This window comes from Diadema antillarum, unplaced genomic scaffold (genome assembly GCF_040938485.1).
Source record: "Diadema antillarum isolate AM-2024a unplaced genomic scaffold, OU_Dant_1.0 scf00000017, whole genome shotgun sequence".
NCBI lineage: Eukaryota > Metazoa > Echinodermata > Echinoidea > Diadematoida > Diadematidae > Diadema > Diadema antillarum.
Genome location: NW_027270906.1, coordinates 2019264 through 2032300, shown reverse-complemented (window position 1 = coordinate 2032300; position 13037 = coordinate 2019264). Strand labels below are relative to the sequence as shown.

The following is a 13037-nucleotide window of genomic DNA, read 5'->3' as shown; positions in this document are numbered from 1 at the left end:
GTACAGACTATGCTGTTATTTCTATAAGTAAACAAACCAGCAATGGTCGACATTAAAAACATTCATTACATCATTACACATTAAAGGCATGTAGGTAGAGATCCTCTGCCATGACAAAACCAAGCTGAGCAGATCCTTGATTGCACAAAATTTCAGCTATGAAGGCAGCAGACAGGACTGAAACTACAGTGTTTGTGGTGATCTTACGTTCGTAACGCCATTCGTTGTTTGCTGATCAACACACAAGGATGTGAGAGTTCAGAGTTCAATCCGATTTCAGACTTTTTTTTACTCTGCCCCAAACCCACTGTTCAGACTTTCTGCAGTTCAAAAATGTTCACAATTTTTAGGCACTTCAGAACTTTTTTCGTAAGTTTCAGATTTTTTCAGACTTTTTTTTCTGGAAGTACTCTCACATCCCTGTACACGGCACAAATACAGCTGTATAGGAGAAAATTACAAGAACTGCAAATATGAAACCTGCAATGCACTATGGATAAGAGAATACATGCCCTGTGGTTTTTAAACTTTAGACTACTCTGCAGCTGTCAAAGTTACCAATGAAAATTTCTCTTCCAAAAGTAGTGAGAACTTAAATAGCAGTAAGATCGAACCCTACACAGCTACATTATTGTATTCACATATTGTACATTAAGAGCTGGAAGGCTGCTTACATAACTCCTTACACTTTGTGTGGCATTAAGGTCCTTCTTCTTACATGCACAATTTGAGACTTATCTTTCATGTAATAGAATTATATGCAATGTTCACAGTAGCATTTACAATAATCCAAGACATAACATTTTTATCTCTTTTACCGACAGCACCTGATCAACGATATCTATCTGAAGAATACATATCCACTTACAAACAATGTTCCAGTAATTCATTAAAAATAAGACTGCTCCTATATCATGACAAATAGCTTGGAAATGTAATTTGTAAAAAATCAACAGCTGAAGGCTAAACTTTCTGCAGCTCTATGGCAAAACTAATTTTCAGCAAAATTTCAAATGCTACAAGAAATAAGAGACAGAGTGAGGGGTGTGGGAGAAAATAAAATGAAGATGACAAAAATAAAGAAATGTGAAATCGTGCCTGACATGGAGTATATTGGACAAAAGGCACTCTTAAAAAATCTCAATGTGGAAAATATATACCATGCAACATACAATAGTTGTAAATTATTTGTAATACGATAAGAAACATCAAAAGATATCACGCAGCACAGTGTATCTAAAATTCCTCAGTATTTACACAGCTGTTGCGGCACACTAAAAATATGAATACTGATATCAAAGTACCTACAGGAATAACATTATCTACTATACCTCCACGCACACAGACATAAAAGCATGCATTCATAACACTAAAGGAGAGTCATTGACTTGTACAATGTATGACAGAATACGATCGATGGGACAAAATATACTTGTAAAAAAAGTAGTTAACCTATAACCCCTATTTCAGTGTACTTTAGTTTGTAGCAGAGGGCTGCAAGTCATTGCACAACGGATACTGAGTACATAACTATGTGTGTGTCTGTCTGTGCATAGGCCTACATGTAAAAAGGCACTGTTAGTTCTGGTTTCAATAGATTTAACCCTTTATATACCAGGGACTTTGGAGAGTGTGTAAAATGCTGTGGGGTTTTCCAAAAGCCTGCAAAGGGTTAAAACCCCTCCAACATCTAGGTGTGTGTCCACTTCTGACAGAGGAAGAGGATGAATGGTTGTCAAGGGACCATTTCAGTTGCAATTTACATAGTTGCCATGGCAGCGGCCAGAGAGCAACCAATCAGTGGCAAGAACTGATGGGGTGACTGCTGCAACTTTTACAACTTTTGGAAATGACGGTTGGAAACGTAGTGACATGAAACCAACCCCATAGATCATAAAATGCTCTTTAAAAAACCACATGTGACTTATGAAGAAGGAAATGTTGTGTGTATGATGTGTGTGTAAAATGGCCCATGTGAGTAGTCGTCATGCTTTGCCTAGGTAAAATTGGCAGAGAATCAGATAAACCACATGTAAGGTTTGAATTCATTTTGAAAGGCAGTAAATTTTTCATGACAATATGTCAGTGACTCTAAAAACCTAATACAATGTACATCTGATGAGACTTTTAATGTAGCAAAAAAGACTTGTAATGGACTGATTGATAGTACTGCTGCAGCGTTTTCAAACATGTAACACAATCTAATGCAGACTGTGGTCGAAAAACCCAACTGTGAGTATTAGAAACAAGAGACCCGCGGGTCTAGCGCTCACCTGAGTATCGCAAGTTCACCTTTCACGCAGTCACTAATCTAAATTATTCACAGCTCTACCAAAATTTGACCAGGCATTCTCAAGTAGAAGATGAAACTGTACAATAAGGGCCCAAATTTTTTAAGATTCCTTAATTTGGGGGGGGGGGGGGGATTGGGGCCCCCTGGGGCCCTCTGGGTGGGGCATGGTGCCCATTTTTATAAATTGAGATCCTGACCCCCTAGGGATGCTACCTGCCAAGTTTGATGAAAATACATCATGAGGTTTTCAGGAAGAAGATGAAAATGTACAATTCAGGTCCCCATTTGGACCTTCCCAACCAACCCCCCCCCCCCCTGCCCCCAAGAGGGGCACCCCTTGATCTCCTATGAACAAACTTGAAAATACAGTAATTAATGTACTCACTCATAGTATTATCTTACCTCTATAACTTCTGATTCTAGAGAAGATTTTTAAAGATTCCTTCATTTTGGGGGTTTGGGGGCCCCCCTGGGGGCCCCCTGGGTGGGGAATGGTGCCCATTTTAAGAAATTGAAATCCTAACTCCCTAGGGATGCTACCTGCCAAGTTTGGTGAAAATGGGTCATGGGGTTCTCAAGAAGAAGATAAAAATGTACAATTTAGGCCCCATTAGGACCCCTCCTCACCCCCCTCCCCTGGGTCCCAAGGGGGGCACCCCTGATTCTGCCATGAACAAACTTGAAACTACAGTTATCAATGTACAAACTCATAGTATTAACTTAGCTCTATCACTTCTGGTTCTGGAGAAGAAGATTTTTACAGATTCCTTAAGTTTGGGGCGTTTGGGCCCCCTGGGGGCCCCCTGGGTGGGGCATGGTGCCCATTTTAAGAAATTGAGTTCCTAACCCCCTAGGGATGCTACCTGCCAAGTTTGGTGAAAATGGGTAATGGGGTTCTCAAGAAGAAGATGAAAATGTACAATTTAGGCCCCATTAGAACCCCTCCCCACCCCCCTCCCCTGGGTCCCAAGGGGGGCACCCCTAATTTTGCCATGAACAAACTTGAAACTACAGTCATCAATGTACTAACTCATAGTATTAACTTAGCTCTATCACTTCTGGTTCTAGAGAAGAAGATTTTTACAGATTCCTTAATTTTGGGGGGTTTGGGCCCCCCTGGGGGCCCCCTGGGTGGGGGCATGGTGCCCATTTTAACAAATTGAGTTCCTAACCCCCTAGGGATGCTACCTGCCAAGTTTGATGAAAATCGGTCTTGGGGTTTTCAAGAAGAAGATGAAAATGTAAAAAGTTTACGCACGACGGACGACGGACGACGGACGACGGACGACGGACGACGGACGACGCACGACGGACGCCGGACGAAGGGCGATCGCAATAGCTCACTTGAGCCTTTGGCTCAGGTGAGCTAAAAATACTGTAAAGATGATATTTTACAAGAACTTACTATTGTAAGATTCCTTTATAAGATATTACCATAGAAAAGAAGAATGGACCTGACAGTACAAAAGGAAGAGTTTGCAATTGGTCTTTGCAAATAGGCTTATGGCATGATTTTACTATTCCATAGAACAAATGCAATTGTGCAGACAGTCTGGTATGCAATTTGCAGCACTCATACATCATTGGATTGTCTTTAAGTAAAGCATAGCTGAAGTACCTAGTCACAGCTCGTGTAATGAATTTGTCTGAATTGTTCGATATTATTATGCCATAATGATAGTTACAAACTGACGGGCAGAATTTGGAGTGAAAAGTCTTTACAAAATTAAAGTTCTGGTAATCTCTAATAAATACAGTGAATGCTTACCAAACTTTGTTTCATCCCCCACCCTTTTCCCTTACATAATGTGTCTATTTTCCCTTATGGTAAAGAAACCTGAAGTTTTAGAATAAAGTGTTTTAAATCATAGTTTTATCCAATCAGAGATGCAAGGCAGACCAATAAAACTGACATGAAAATATATATAAATATATACTTCTTGACTGATTAGATACCCAGTCACAGGATGCAATAATGCACAGTCTCATGAAAAATATTCACCAAAGGCTTTGGAACACACAACATCACTTGTACTAAATCTTAATTATGTCATAAAGTATCAACAGATAAAAAAGGATAATATTTCATGATTTCTGAATCTAATGGAAGTAAAATATATGATCTCAGCATCTATCGTACATGTATGTCACATAACTTCTGGGTAGAAGCGTAAAAAAAATAGGAAGGGGGTCAGAAGGCATGGTCGCTCAGTAGAGAAGGTTGTGGACAGGCACGGTGTACGGCGTTGCCCCAAACGGAGGCCTCTTCTTTGTGACCAGCTCCAGCTCCTGGAAGTCTTGCAATCTCAGCACGTCCTTGTCCTTCCGTACGATCGTGTTCGGCAGCTTCCTGATCTTGGTGACCTCGGAGGGCTCCACCATCAACTCCCCGCAGCAAAGTTGGACAAGGTTCTCAAAAGTCAATGCGTTGCGGGGCAGCTCCACCTCAATGAAGTCTTTCTCGGCAGACTCTGCCACGCGCACTTTCAGGACGAGCTCTGCATGGAATTTGAAAGGCGGAGAAGGCATGATTGTTAGCTGAATGAATTGATGGGACCAGAGCACTGAATAACTAAAACACCACAGTACAAACTTTGAAACCATTACGAAGTATATCAGAATGATTCACTTTTATATGACTGAGCGAGAGATACACCGGGATATGTCTGGAGTGGATACGAGAGACATTACATTTAGACATTTGAATCACATACTATATATGCCACGAAACAATTTCGTGAGGAGTCAAATTCACAATTGTGGAGCACAGCACTGAACAGAGAAATGTATGCATGCATGTCACAATCACGTCGGGATCAGAGTTGATATTTTTGTGTGTTTTTCAATTCACGAATATCACCTGACTCTAGAAATTCGTGAAAATAAAAACTTTGCAAAATATTTGGCATACACAGTATATTTCTGCACAGAAACATTACATAACATGGTCCGAATCATTTTTTGGTCCATGCATGAATTCTGTAGAGTATTTGCTCCCCTGTAAAGATTTTGTGATCTTGTAGTCCCTCAATATCATCCAAAGATGCATTGAAGACAGCTGGCACAGCTGACCACACAGAAAAATGCTCTGACAGTTTTAACTACAAATATGTAACACATGTCAGAAGCAGGAAGAATTAATATTCTCTGCTGAGCACATGGCTAGTCAGATCTCAATCTTTTCCCATGACACAGTCATGGATGGTATTTCAAGTAAGTCATGACTAATAAAAAATAAAGGGTCAGCAACCCACCATCTGCACTGTCCACTGCAGAACCAGACTGACCAGGAGGAAGCCCGTTTGCCATGTGCTGACCGCCAGACTTTAAACCTCTTGATGCTCCATGAGGAAACACTGGGTTCTTCAAGTAGTTTGGTGTGATTGGTAAGGCCTCGGTTTTGATGACAGCACTCCCTGGTTCAGAAGTGCCTACAACAGGAAATTTGAAAAATGACATGTGTATGTTGCGGGGGGGGGGGGGGGGGGGGGGGGGGGGGAGGAAGAAGGGTCATTACGAGCACTGGTATTGAAGTCTCTTTCATTATTACAAAGAGAAATGCTTCATATGCCCCCAACTGAAAAATATCCCACACTTAGTGGAAACCCAAACCCAAAGAGAAATGTGGATATAGTGAAAGCAGCAACTTAGAACGCATTAGTGAAAGTTTGAGGAAAATCGGACAATCGATACGAAAGTTATGAATTTTTAAAGGTTTGGTGTTGGAACCACTGGATGAGGAGACTACTGGAGGTTATGATGTCACTGTGGACAACAATATAGAGAAAATATAAAGGGAATTCCACAATAATTCATTTTTTAATGAAAATTACACATTCCATCAATTTGATACCATGACCTATGTTAAGGGCAGTAATTATTCCCCCTGCTTTCTGAAAGTAGTTAGTCCAGTGCTCTTTCATTATGCTACAAAAGTGAAAGCATACTGAATCTTCTTTATAGTTTCTTTTGAATTGTTGTCCACACATATGTCATGAACTTAAGTAGTCTCCTTATCCAGCGGTTCCAACACCAAAACTTTAAAAATTCATAACTTTTGCAAAGATTGTCTGATTTTCCTCAAATTTTCACTGAATGTGTTCTACGTAAATGTTGCTGCTTTCAATCAATCTACATTGCTCTTTGGGTTTGGGTTTCCTTTAATAAATGTGCTGCTATCACCAAATCAATTCACCATGACATTCAACAAAGCCGCCACATGACCAAACTGGCAATGGCCAGTCTACCAGTGAAACCAGAGCTGCCAATCCATCAAATTTGCAAGCCAGCTCTGCAGAGCTGGACAATCACAATAACACTGCTGGAGCTGACATGTAGCACAATACTTTTTTTTTTCAGCCTTTGATCGGAAACTTTTGGGGGGTTACAAAATCTGTGGCCGAGGATAGGCAATTACATTTTGAGTTAAAAAGGATCTCTCTGTTTCTTTGATATTGCTACTACTACTACTACAATTCTAACATGCAAGATAACAAAAGTCTGTCATTAACTCATTAACATGTCTACAATTCTGATGTTTTCCACCCATCCTCCCTCCTCAGTAATTCAGAATAAAAGCAGTAAGTCTCAGAGCATCAAATACCTTAACATAAAACATTTCATCTTCCCTGCTTCAAGGTGTCTGACTGAAGATCATAATTTACAGCCAGAATGCAGCAGAAGTATATTAAAATAGTCATTGTCAGGGTTTGCCCCTAACTTTTTTCTTTCTTTCTTTTTTGGGTGGCCAGCTTGTCCACTAGCCTGAGCAAGAGTTTCAAATGGCCAAATGGAATTTTAGGTGGCCCGGAAGAAGACTGTTTCATCAGCGAATTGTAGATTATTATAAACATTAATGTACTACAAATAGTTACTATTGTACAGAGACATAACACTCCAGGATTAGGATTAGGATTAGGGCTTGTTATTTGCCTCAGAGAAGTTTCAAGAATCAAACAGCTTTAAACCTTTTTCAAAACAGTAAGCATTTCATAAGTCTTGATGTGAATCACATAAAAGGTACAAATTTAGAACTCAAATAAAACAGTTTTCCTCAGTTTGAATGAAAATGCATCTATATACAGGCATCTCATATACAGAAAGTAGAACTGTTTAATTCTGGACTAAACTGTACCTGCAAGAATATTGCGAACATCTTCACTGTCTGTCAGCTGTACTGCAAGTTCTCCTTTTTGTGTTGCTATGGAGACATCAGCTCCTCTAGACAGGAGATATCTTACTATAGTGGGATGTCCACGCTTACTTGCCCAGTGGAGTGCAGTCCTGTGATCAAAACAGAACAAGTCAAGAGATCATGAGGAAAAACTTGATCAATATTACAATCATTTTGCTGAAAACCAATGTACAGCTCAAAGAAAACTAGCTCAGGATTGAGACCAGACTGAGCCTATATCTCACCACAGTCTTGTTAGAAAAACTTACTGACCATAATTTGAAGTTAGGAAATCAATGTCTTTATCGAGTACAGTCAAACTTTTACAATCAAATGTGTTAAAAGTATTCTTAAGTCCAATTTGAATCAAAATTTGATATGGCTCTTAATATGTGCCCTTGTAAATTGTAGATGCAATCTTAACTTGTCTGTGTACAATGTACTACTAGTATTATAGTAGTTGTAGCGTGTCAAAATAAATGTTTTGTAAATAATCATGAAATGTTCTTGATCCTGTGTAACTAAAATCTATTTGTAAGAGGGGGAGATAACTTAATGTAGAGAACTCAAGAAAGACGCAAATAAGATGAACCGACCTCGATGAAATCTGGTAGTGCTCTGATTTTATTCTGATGACAACAAGCCTTCAGTAAACTTCTTCATTAACATAATTTACATAACCAATATTTACATATATTCAAATCATTTACGACAAGCAATAGAACTAAATGGAACAGAGGACTTCAATAAAGTGGAAGAGTCTAATTCAATAAATCAACCAATGAGTAAAGAGGAGCATAAGAGATGATGTAAGCAGGAGGGGTGATTACATAATAATGAGAGCTGTCTGGGCTCAACTCAAGAATCAGGTGTGGGATGGAATGAATGAACACACCTGAATAGAGAAAGAATGAAGGTGACAAAACTGAAGAAGTCTGAAGCAACTTGGTCATGAAGGTGACAACTGAATGTCGGACTGCAAGGCAGTGCTAAAAAGCAACTAATGCTGATTATTGAATAGTACAAGGTCTAGACAGACAACAAAAGGAGAGTTGACAAACCAGAAATACATCAACGTAAACAACGACAAAATAATGGTCCTACAGTAGTAAACGATACACAGATTTTAGTGAAATCACCTAAATTTTATCCATTGACATTGTAATTTTTTGTATTTCAGGGGAAAGAACAGAGATTGCTGATCTAACTGTGAGTGACCTGTGAGTGACTGTGTAGATGCAAAACTGTATTTCTACATGAAATCTTGGTCAACATACACACAGCTCTAGACACCGTCTAGTAATATAATTTAGCAATTCTGTGAATGAGATCTGCATCTTTTATAAGGCAATCGATGAGCACCATGTGATGTGCACCTATCTATGGATGTGGTCTCGGTTTAATTATGACATGGTTGGTGGAAATTTGTTTCTCTTTCAAATTGTACATATAAATTTATATCAAATGTTGTAAAATTAGTACCCAAACTCTTTTGACGTTTTTAGTATTGCATGAGTTAGAACATGATCAAGTCTAGCTCACTGCGGTTAACAGCGCTAGCCCCATCGGTACGGTCAGAGTACACGCAGCCGCGTGCATCGGCTACGACAACCTTGTTTGCGCAACATTTCCCAGTGAGGTTCGATCATCTGCCAGCTAGCTGCATGCACGACACGCCCAACACGCTTCTCGTACTCGTCAACTTACCATCCATTCATCTTGTTTTGAGAATTGACGTCTGCACCTTGGCCAAGACAATCTTCGATTCCATCTCGATCACCAATGCTGGAAGACTCGCGAAGTTTCTCTTCTATCACGTTCTGGTTATCCATTGTTTCTAACACCTGATGCTGTCACTTTTCTACGTGTAAAATGCGGCAAATAGGGAAATAAACTAGGTTTTCGAAGCTTGCTAGCCAGCATCACACGCGCACGCCTTGAACTTTGCCCGCGATGTTGCAACGTACGGCGCGGCGTAATTGGAAACATTACCGTGTAGCCGGTTTGGGCGTCTGGAGCTGATCGACGGAGACGTGACAGGCTGACACGTCACCTCTAGCTCTGCCGTGCACCCCATCCCTAATTTCTGGATTTATGAAGACAGCAATCGCGTTTACGAACAAAATCACAGACCATCACGCATTTTGGGTACATATTTGAGGACTTCAAATTTACACAGCGATATGTTTATTACCATGTAGTTGACAAAGTTTGTGTTTACTTTTCTTAAATCAACGAGAATTGCCCTTCCCTTTTATCTGAATGGATTGACCTCGGAACAAAAACAAACGCACGTGCGTTTGACATTAGGGGAAACACCGATTTTATTTTTTTCGGGCGCGAGAGCTCGAGAGGAACGTGCGCAGAAAACACCTAGGGTGCCGCGTGGTGCATTGTGTATCAACCCAGGGAAGCGAAGAATGCGCTGTGACTGACTGTGGACTGTATACTACTTACTAGTACTGTCTGTATTCGCATACGAGAACTGACGAGAAATATTCCAAAATGGTATCCTTGTATCATCAAAATGGAGATGATAAGGTACTGTCCGATGTACATTTCCTTATGAAGCCGCGAGTATCGAGTAGCGATCAAGTGATCGCGGATACAGCTACAGGTAAATATCATGGACTTTATTTACCACGCCAGATGGGCATACAATATTCTCGATGCAGTTTTGTGACTATAGCATAAATTTATTTATGAGAGGGGACAGCTGACAGCATAGACTAACGTACGTTAGTAGTTAGACAGTGTGGTCGTGAGTCGATCGTGACACGACTTGTAGCTACAAACAAGGCCAAGGTAGCTTATAAATTGATATAATTTTTTTTTTACAGAATGACAATATTAAATTATGTACCGGTAACATGCATGATGCACATCACAGAAATACCATATAGCCTAGATTCTAGTAGATCTAGTCTAGATAAAGAAGATACCACATGTACAAGTACAGTTAAATTACTTAGTTACTATAAGTTAGGCCGGGCCGGGGATATATGTAGCCCCGGAGACCGCGCCGCCAGGCGAGTGGCGGCTGTCGCAGTTAGGGATATATGCTACTGACTACTGTATGTATACAGCATCACACATGTACACATAAAGCTTTGCACAGCATGCGTAGGCATCGACTATAGCTGTGTCTTTGCAGAGTTGAAGCCATCAAGGTCAGATCAGGGACTGCTCTTATTTGGGGTGAGATTTTTCGATGCTCAAGGTGAAGGAGGGAGTGAGAATGGCCTTCTTATACTCTTTTACTTTTTAGTCCAAACCTATAAAGATGGACAAATTGGTCCTTGGGCCCTGGCATAGTTGTTTAGTGTTTGCGCTCTCAATCAGTGACTTGTTTGAAATTCAAAGTAAACCCACGGCACTGGAAAGCTCAAAGTCCTACATCATGATCGCCTGAAGATGTACACCAGCTCTGAGGACGTCTGACATTCCAGCTTGGGCTGCCAATCTCTCGAAGAGCTTGACGAAGGAGATCGACGAGGAACAACTGGAACACAGACTAGGGAAAGGGACATCATTTCACCCCGGAGGAGCACACTACAATCCAACACCCTGCAGCGATTCGGATTGTAGCCACACTTATATACAGTCTTGTGCCAGAGCAGCTTACGCGCTCCAACAGTCATCTGTGTGTGACATTTTGATTACTTCAGACCACTGGCCTTCTTTGTTTCTTCACTGTTAAATTCAGAATTTCATTGTTTTTTAGGCCAACCATGTTGTATACCTTGACGTGACACTGGTGTCACCAGTTAGCCCTGCTGTTCGGATAAAGTCTCCCCCTGACTACAATTCTGCTCTAGATAGCATATCATCCTCGGCCTCTCAGTACATGGGGTATTCTCGGTATTTCTACAGGGTGTCTCTAAAAAAAGTAAACCCAACTTCAACAGCAAATTTTCAGAAAATTATAAAATATTTGCACATTATTTTTTCATGGTTAGATAGTCCAATAAGTCCCCTATCCAATGATACCACGTAGGTTATGTAATTCTCATGCATGACTGAGCATGATTCAATTTAGTGAATGGGTGTGAAATCATCACTGTGGCAAGTTATTTCTTGCTATTGTCATGCATTCAGGGCATATTTGAAGTTAAATTTTTGTCACATGTTAGGCCTATGATTACATAACAACTTCAGCAAAGGTTGTTCCTGACACATTCACACTTCACATGCTTTCCAAACATGGTACAGTTGACAACTGAGCAGAGAGTATTCCTGGTAACTCGATACCAGGAAACAAGAAGTTTCGTGGAAGTTCAAGAGGCTTTTCGGGTGCAGTTCCCCGACAGGCAGCCTCCAACAAAAAGAGCCATCTGGTACAATGTGAGAAAGTATGCTGATCACGGAACTTGCCACAGTGATGATTTCACACCCATTCACTAAGTTGAATCATGCTCAGTCATGCATGAGAGTTACATAACCTACGTGGTATCATTGGACAGTGGACTTATTGGACTATCTAACCGTGAAAAAATAATGTGTAAATATTTTATAGTTTTCTGAAAATTTGCCGTTGAAGTTGGGTTTACTTTTTTTAGAGACACACTGTATAGCAGACCCGACAACGTTGCTGTCACTTGGACCGTCATCATCGCCCTATAATAGGAACATGTCTTATTCCTGTCTGCCCTCCCAGTGCCAGTGAACACCCGGAAGCAGAAGGCAGACAGCGCTACTATGAGTGAGGACGATTGCGATAAATATGACATCATTTCAACGATAAGGTCCCTGGAAATGAAACTACACAACGATATGGTGACTATTCGCGCCAACATCAGTTCCCTCCATGCCCATCGTGATGAAGAAAGTGAGGGTCGATGCCAGTGCATGACGACCATCCAGCAGGATTTTACCAATGGTGTTATAGCTGCGGTAATTTCGGAACATAAAACCCAAATGACACGTGCATAAAAAGTTTCCCATGAAGGATCTTGCGAAATGATCATTGAATCGGATATTCTTGTGGTTTTGTGTTCCTTATTGTGATGAGCATATCAAATTTGAGCTTATTCAAGGATGACAGATATAATGTGACATTGCTTCCTAAGAACGGTGCATGAACATCCTGATTGTAGCAAGAATGTGGACTGAATGGCGACACAGTTGTAATTGTCTGTTTTTTTAACTTCCTCCTCTGATAACATTTATAGTAAGTTGTACTGCACATTCATACATGTACCTCTGTAAATATGTTTGATATGACTGACATAAAAAAAGTATTGGGATTAAAGGACAATGCATGACTTTCATTCATTTGTGTGTGCATTTTGCTGTAAACTAGGAGTTCATGAAATGAAGGAATTCAAATGCGTTTACTTTTGTGGCGAGTATTGTCTTAAGAAAAAAAAAATCTGAGCATAAAATAGTGTCACGTAGTATCATATGTAGTGAGTCGTATAAAAGTATGTCTTGTATTAAAGGAAGAATGAACTATGCTACTCCACCTTTGCCAGATTGTCAGCGGTGATCAATACATTAAATTTTTGTTCCTATTTGACTTTTGTAAATCATATGATTCTTATGATTCCTTGATTTAGTTGATAGTTCTTT

The 13037-nt window shown here is 40.2% G+C and overlaps 1 protein-coding gene across 1 annotated transcript; it reads right to left on the bottom strand.

The window, feature by feature from the left end:
- Nucleotides 1-4227: 4227 nt before the first annotated feature.
- On the bottom strand, nt 4228-9400 carry LOC139726388 (ankyrin repeat domain-containing protein 40-like). The gene is made up of 4 exons (XM_071637386.1): nt 9174-9400; nt 7428-7576; nt 5548-5724; nt 4228-4791 (listed from the first exon to the last, which is right to left on the bottom strand). The coding sequence occupies exons 1-4, from the start codon at nt 9296-9298 to the stop codon at nt 4502-4504; spliced, it is 741 nt and encodes a 246-aa protein (XP_071493487.1). The 5' UTR covers nt 9299-9400; the 3' UTR covers nt 4228-4501.
- Between the last annotated feature and the right edge of the window lie 3637 nt (nt 9401-13037).